Raw genomic sequence first — 8,181 nt, forward strand, 5'->3', positions numbered from 1 at the left:
AGACATTGTGGTCATAATATGGAACAAGCAAGCAACATGTATTCCTTTAGCTCAAAAATAAGGAATTCGTTTTCGTAACCAACATCACTGCGAAGTGTAATGCAAAGAAAAAAAAGTGTCATGCTGTGAAGCAGACTAGCTGTAGCAGTTCATAGAAAAAGTATCGATTCGTTGCTTTAACGGCGCGAAGCATTCCCCAGTCCAACATGCATGTTTCATGAGAAAGGGCTAATGAACGATAAGCAATGGCTGTAGAGTTCTGCGGCTTCGACACAATTCTTAACTATTGTCTCATGGGGCTAAAAAGACCTGTGAATATTGCAAAACTTCATCATCTAGAGAGGGGCATAGATTTTCCGGGGGCGTAAACAAGCATATCGTCTTCTAAGATATTATGTTACTCGCAATAGTCTTCTATGTCTGCTTGATATTGAGTGCATATGTAATGGTTGCCAAGCAAGCACAGTAACAATCTATCCCCTTTAACTTCATCCATAACTTTATTAAATTGTTTTCTGTACGGACCATTAATTATACTTCGACCTGGTGAGGAAATTAACAATTTGTCTTGCACTGCTGCACCTTTCAGTACACGCATGCAGAGCTCAATTACTGCACTCTGAAGAGCCTGTTTGAAAGAAGCAATAATAAGATTATCCGGTAAATATAATTGAATTCTGGAGCTAAGTGCTTTTCCAAGCTACGTCTAGCACGGCGATACAACTCTAGGCAGGAACAGCAGCTTACATAAACATTTTTTTTTCCTACTCTGTCGAACAATTGGACTAGCTTTGCGTACTTGGGAAGTAGTTGGTTCTGAAAAAAAAAAAATAGTAGAATTGAAATTGTGATAAAAAACAGAAATTTATTATGTTTCATTATCAGGCTTAGAAATAAAATGCGAGAAGTTCCCAGTGCCATTGAAAATGTATTCTCATATTTTTCAGTTACATCACAAACATGCCAGATTATGCCAGAGCAAGTGTGGCAGCTGGTGTGAGCATTAAAAAAAAATTAGCTCTTAAAGGGGTGGGTAATTTTGGGTATGGTTGTGCTGCTGTTTGATGTGTTTGCGTTACTTACAGAAGTCTCTCTACAGTTTGCGGATCGAAATCACAAAAGAGCTATCCTTTGATGGATTGTGGACCGACCAAATTGTGTCAGCTGTTGGATGCAAGGTAAGTACTGTATATGTCAGATGTGATGAAAACAGTGGAACCTTGATCAAAGGGCTCACTTACACTTTGCATGCTCCTACCTTTTTATTTGCATATTGCATAGAATTAAGAATGTGCAGTTAAATACAGCAAGTGCTGCATCAAGTCGAGGCACGCAATCTGTGAAGCTCGGCGTATAACAATCGCAATACAAAATAAGCTGCTCACGACCGAGTTTCACGAGGTTGCGACTTAATTTCACTTGGGCATTAAGTTGCACAGTACTCTCTGTGCCGGAGCTCCACGCACCTGAGCAACAAGAGATGGTAATACAGGGTTGCCTGTTCCTTCTAGAGCAGTGGTAACTCCATAATTATAGTAGCATAGTAATTATCATTACCATCACAAGTAAAATGAAAAGATGTGCGTCACTTTGAGAAACTGACTTGTTATACATGCAGATGTGTAGCACGTAGTACAAAAAAAAACAGTTAATCACAAACTCCCCATTTCTTTGTGCTCAGAGGCTACACGCTGAATCACTCAGCCAGTTAGTTCCCTAGCAATATATTGCCATTGCACAGTACTTACAGCAGTGCCCAAACCAGAGTAAAAAAAATTACGGTAGACTCACAGTTAAACAAAATATGTCAAACGGAGCTGCTGCTTAAATAGAACTGCATACTTCTAGTGTGATTGATTTCGTGCTTGAGTTCCACCCGCCTGTTCATCTCTCGGTAAATAGAACTTCTCTTAAACTGAACTTATTTTCTTGGTTAGTAGTGTCTACTGCATTTCTGTAGTCGGTTACTACATAAGAATGAAATACACGCTCTGCCCCCAGTACTGCGGCACAACTGTCATCTGTGCAACGAGTGGCAATTTTCGTTCCAACCATAAGCACATTTTTGCTGTTAATGCGAATACTACGCAGATTATAAATTAAAAGTTTGATGTTTCTTTGTAAAACGTTATGTCTCGCATAGCAGTGATGTCGAAATTTTTTATGAAATTTTCCAAGTGAAATTTTTCGATGGAAAACTAGCAAAATAAACACTGGCCTGTATGGCCAAGTGATACACTCAAAATCCGTGAATACTACCCGACGCCACATAAATAGAGGACTGCAATTCAGGAAGGCATTTATGCGAATTCTGTCTGGGTGGGTCGGTGACTGCTACAGTGGAGTTTACATTTATTTTTAGGCTGTAACCAGCTATAGAAGTAGATCTTGCAGCACTATGGTCATTTTGCACAGCTTTCACTCTAAATAATCGCAGATAAGCACTTTCCCACCCACCATCTGCCAGATACTTCTCGTATGTTATGTGGCAATTTGTGTGTGCATGTTATTAAAATACTAAATAATGGAATCTCCAAGAATTTTATTTATTTATAATTACTGCAATTTCGAAAGATCGCCATGGGTGAGGAAAGGTTGATAACAATACATGCATGAATACAATCAAAGTGTAATGCATTAATATGTTAACTGCAATGTGGTATGCAACAGTATAATTTAAAAGGGTTGTTACATTAAACTTCTACAACCTAATTGCATAATAATTACAATAAAGTGAAGTATACAATACAATACCGAATGAGGGTTTAAATGAGGCAGCTTTCGAACTATGTGGGTGAGGTATGTAATACGACATCATTTGCAAGATTATCCAATCGATAATATTTTTGTGGACAAATTATTACCTGCTATTAATCTGTGAAATTAGAGACACCATTTTACACTAATGCTTGCGAGTGGGGTTACCACAAGTGTACTGAAGAATACGTGTTTAAATGGCCATGTATTAATTGAAACAAAGAAGTGGGTTTTTTTAGTTGATTAGCAGTGCATTTCATGAGTGCATCCCACATTATCACAGCATGTTCTAACACTGGATGATTAATTTTTTTATATGCAGGCATACGTACAGACTGTGTAGAATAGTTTAAGAATTATTTAGAATAAAGTTTACGAAGAAAGTTGCCCATTTATTATGTCATTGTTTTTATTCTGGGTTAGATGATCAGTTATCTATAATCCAAGTTGTGTGTATTCTGCAACTTTTGTGGCAGCGACATTATCACTCGCTTGCTGAATTTCATGCCGACCGGTTGTGCCCCCGCGATCTCCGACAACTGCGCAGCTCTGGCCGACTGGGCTCCCCCTACGTAGTCTCCTGACGCCGACAAAAGCTCTCGTCGAGTGGTGCTCCGTCCTCAGACTCCTGCAACCGTGTCCATCTTTCCTATCTCCTTTTTACTTCCGTCATTTTCTGTCGTTTGCTGTTCCTGCTCCTCGCTCACTCCTTCCTCTCCCTATCAATTTCCCTTTTAATTCTATCCTTTTAATCGCTCCTCACCGCCATCCCTCATGAGCTACTGTTGAGGTGTCGCACGCTGATGCAGACAATTACGAGGCTCACTTTTCTCTTCTTTTCTCTTTAAGAATCACATAATAAAAAACACGTTATTAGTGCAGCACAGAAAGCAAAGAATTTTTTAGTCTTATTCTTTGCTCTCAGTGATACTTTTGCTTTTAACTAATGATACTGTCATGTATAAAGTTTTACAGAGAGGTCGGTGACAATGTCATTCATGAAAGAGAAACTCCAGAATAAACAGCAAGTTTACCAGAGTAGGTGTCAGTGAGTGAAATGAATTGTCTGTTATGAAGGTATGCTCACATATATATATATATCGGTTTTAGATTCTATTTCAACTTAGAAAGCTTTATTTTTTTATGAAACTTTATCGAAGTTTTTTTAACGATAAAAATGGCATCTGGTCATGTTAGTACTTTCGTGTTCCTCAAAAATCGTAGCAATGTGTTTATGAATTATGTGCTCTAAGATATTGCATGCATTGAGGTTAACAGACTTGGTTTTTATTTGGATTTTTTCACCTGGTTTGTAAAGGAGTTCAATTTGAGCAATCTTTCAATCCTTGGGCAACATATCTTCCTTCAGTGACCTAGTCCATTATACACACAAATATCCTGTACACCACCCTGCATGTTGTTTTAAGAAGGCATTTGGTATCTTGCATGCTCCAACAGACTTTTTTACATGCAGATTTAACAATGATATAAATAATGTGTCACTAATAAATTATAAAATAGAGGAGTTAGTTTTGCATTGATTTTCTACGTTGCCCATTGAAAGAAAAGCTTCAGAGGCATCACGGAGCCTCTTCAATATGTACATCATCTACATGTGCATTAGTGTATGCAACATTGTGATGAAGGAACAAATACTAAAGGAAAAGCCTTCTCTGCAGGCCACCGGCACCACAGTCAGCAGTAAGGTATACAGCATGTCAGGGGCTGACACGGCAAGGCTCTCACAGCATCTTGAGGGTACTACGCCACTTCAGACGCTGATCCTAAACACGGACAAGACCCAGGCAGATGCCGGTAAGATGTTTCACTGTGATAAACTAATTGCATCTGCTACAGAAATGTAGCTTGACCCTTTAAAGGGACTCTGAAGAGAAGCAGGAAGTCAAATTTTAATTAACGAGCAAACAGCAAAAAACTGAAGAATAGGTGCAGATTCCCCACGGCAGTCATTTACAATGTTGGAGACCACATGTGTTGATCCGTTGAGAGCCATTGATTGCTGCTCATGATAAAGTGACATAGAAAACTATTTTTGTTCTTATATCTTTGGTTCTCCTAGTCATAACCAGTGGTGGATCCAAAAAAGGGGGAGATAGGGGCAATTGCCCTCCCCCTCCCTCACTTCAGTGCTTATTGGCCTCCTCCTATCACCAATTAGGACAAATGAGTGAAACCACCTTGAGCACACGTTAATAGTGTTTCTGAGGTGAAAGGGTTTTTCTGCTCGTAAAAACGAAAGGTCATGACCGCACCCTCCTCCCTTGTGTTATGTCAGGCACCCCCCCCCCCCCCCCATCAAATGGCTGGATCCGCCCCTGGTCATCACCATTGTGAATTCAGTTTTGTCATTTCTTTTTCTTAGCGACCATGACCCTGCAATACTTCCAAGACGAGCGAACCAAAAGGCATTTCGTGGACCTCCTGGTCGTTGACTGCATGCTGGCCATTGGACAGAAAATCCTTGCACGACTGAAGCCTGTTCTGGATGGGTCTTCCGCCACCGGTATTCGGGCCCCCCCATCTTCAGAGAACACCTCAGGGGCAACTTCGCCAGCCAATGGGGCATCCCTGTCTGGAGCAGCCTGTTCCCAGTTGGTTGCGACTTCTTTGGAGTCCGGTGCGACTTCTTCCCAGGCCTCCTAGATGTGCGATCCTCCAGGACCCTAAGTGTGGTCCCTGGAAGCTTTGGTGTAGTTCTTTGACCTGGGTCAAATAAACCATTGAAAAAAAAAAGTAGCTGCTCTGCGTATTTAAGGTAGTCTGCTGGCCCCTTTAGTGCGAGATATTGAAAGTGTATGAGTATATTATGCCCAGTCATATTTTTTTTTTGCATTCCTGTAGTTTTTACGCTAAATGTGGAACTTACTTGGTAGCTCGCATGGTTCACTTAAGCGGAGGATGGATAGCTAATATAGGGGTTGAGCAACTGAATACACTTTGTTACATTGAATCCAAACTTAACAAAATTGGCATTTACAAAGTGCATTTTATATTTGACATGGAAATGCCATACTTCATTTTTTTTTAAACTTTTTGAGGTACAAGAGTTGCTTAAACTCTATGTAGAGCTTAAGAGCAAATGATTGACTAAAGATCAGGACGTCTTGAGGGGCTAGTTAGCTTATTACTTCAAAGGAAAAATTGCGCAACTAAAGAAAAAGACACCACAAAACAGGAACACTTAAACAGATTGCTCGACCTGTTTAAGTGTTTCTTCTTTAGGGTGTCTTTTTCTTTAGTAGCGCAATTTTTCCTTTGAAGAATTGACTAAAGAAGGGCTGAAATAAATAATTTTTCATATCCTTACTGTACCAAGTGCAGCCTCGACACACGCCATCAATTAGCAGGATAAGTCCCGCTCGCTCTTCTATTTCACAGTTGCACCCCCGAAAGCTGGCGCATACGCAGGTGCCACTGTCGGCATCGGTAATAAGTATTTGGATTGGGTCATTGCTTAGGCAAGGAGGCCACAAAAAAAAAAAAAAGATGCCACAACTTGCAGCATTGTGACTGTGTGGAGGCTTTTTTAACAGTGAAACTGGTTCAGGAAGCTCCAAGTAATTTGTGCAATCTATCAGGCTAAAAAGAAAGCAACAGTTAGCTCAACACTGTACGGAATGGGAAAGGTAACAAGCCTTGCGAGAAGACTTCGAAACACAAGCATGAGTGGACAGTTATGAGAGCAGGCCTTCAAGTATCAGACTGACCCAAATCGTAACAACTCGACCTGCGCAACTTTAAATGAAGAGAGAGAGAGAAAATTACAATAAGCACAAGGTTACAATGGGTGAGACTTGCTCGTCCATGGGCCAACTGGTTTTTGCTGCTTGCAGGGCCTGGTTCAGGGTTCCCTAGGCTACCCAGGTCTAGTTGTGAGTCATGCCGCCCACGACCAATTTAGGAACAGTGAGAGAGTGTCTGCGTGCGCTGGTATGTTGTGTGTGTTTGAGCATGTCAGGATGGAGTCTAGCCGGGGACACCTAGCCGTCACCTGTTTTTCGAGAAATATTTTGTGATGTAGATGTAAGTGTCGGTAGGCATAGGCATGAGCGGGGTTCTCCTTCAGGGGAAGGGGGGGAGGAGCACAGGTTCCTTGTAGTGCCTTCCCCTCCCCATTATGTAAATGTATGGAGCTAACTTAGCACCCCCCCCCCCCCCTCTTATGTTATCAGGTTGCCCCCTCCCCCTTTTCACCATGCCCCTCTGTACGCACGCCTATTTCAGTAGGTGTATTGGTGCCAGCTCGTACCTTGCCAGTTATTCCTTCGAGCATGTTTCCTAGAGCACGAGCACCCCAATTCCAATTTCCTTCAACCAGATATATGTTTCAACAATTGATTTGTTTATTCTATTCAGTGTAATTAAATTCTCCTACGTTTTTGTACAGGGGGAATCAAAGTATGCATACTGTAAGGGTGGCCCAGTAACACTTTCTTTATGTAATGATCAAACGACTCCATAAAAATCTGTCATGTCACGGGGATTTGTTGCACACTCCCTCCTTTAGTACCATCGAGCTTTCTGAAAGAGCAGGAGGTAATGTGCAAGATAAAGCCCCCAAATAAACGCGTTAACGCGCTCCATGATTGGTTGGTTGGTTGCTCCTCAGAGTCCTGGCGCAACCCACCAAGGGGATGGGCCATGAAACGGACGGTGCCTCATTTGTGAGGTGGAGTTGTTTAATCAGCCGGATTATTTAGATAACGGTGTTTAAACAAAGAGCCAATTGGTAAACGATAGATTAAAAATAAAATAGAGGTAATACATAGAACGGACAGGCTAATGTGATTTGAAATAAAGTGAATTTATGCCTCAGCTTAACATTCTAATCGTTTTGTTGCCTTTAGAAAATCGCATACGGCCTCGCAAACATTCCTGTGGCTAAATCTCTTTTCAGTTGCTCCAAAGGAGAGGATCACCGGAAGGGATAAATTTAGAGCCAACCTACGGAGAGGTTCTTCTAACAGTCCCTTCCTTTGGTTTGTGTATAACCTGCATGTTAAGAGGAAATGGGGTGAAGGGATTCACTCTCGTTGCATTAGAGGCATATGGGAGACTGTGCCAGACCAGACCTGTGTAGATAAAAGTTCAGGGGAAGGTGGGGGGGGACTCGGCACCTCAGTCTCGTAATCACGTGCTCGTAATTGATATCTCCGCCGTTCTAGAGGAGCACGATCGATTTTTCCAAGGGTACTTAAGATAGGAAAAATCCGATGTTTCCAAGCGAGATTTTTCAAACTGATCTGACATGACAAATTTTTCAAAGCGTGCCACGGCGACAAATGCTAGCGTCGGCGCTTTATGACCTTGAGCCCTTTCTCTTTTCTTCAAACGCAGTAGCGTCATCACGTTACGGCGCCCTGCGGCAGCCACAGAAGTAATGCAGCTCACGATGCTCAAATC

General features: G+C 41.6%; 1 protein-coding gene across 1 annotated transcript in view; it reads left to right on the forward strand.

Moving 5' to 3' along the window:
* Nucleotides 1-5,522, forward strand: part of LOC119166856 (uncharacterized) — a 20,825-nt gene extending 15,303 nt beyond the window's left edge. Inside the window, exons 3-5 of the mRNA XM_037418233.2 lie at nucleotides 1,086-1,178; nucleotides 4,437-4,572; nucleotides 5,141-5,522. Coding sequence (XP_037274130.2) covers nucleotides 1,086-1,178; nucleotides 4,437-4,572; nucleotides 5,141-5,421 — 510 coding nt within the window. The 3' untranslated portion in view covers nucleotides 5,422-5,522. The remainder of the gene's footprint in view (nucleotides 1-1,085; nucleotides 1,179-4,436; nucleotides 4,573-5,140) is intronic.
* The last annotated feature ends 2,659 nt before the right edge of the window (nucleotides 5,523-8,181 follow it).

The sequence above is a fragment of the Rhipicephalus microplus genome, chromosome 6, assembly GCF_043290135.1.
Source record: "Rhipicephalus microplus isolate Deutch F79 chromosome 6, USDA_Rmic, whole genome shotgun sequence".
Taxonomy (NCBI): domain Eukaryota; kingdom Metazoa; phylum Arthropoda; class Arachnida; order Ixodida; family Ixodidae; genus Rhipicephalus; species Rhipicephalus microplus.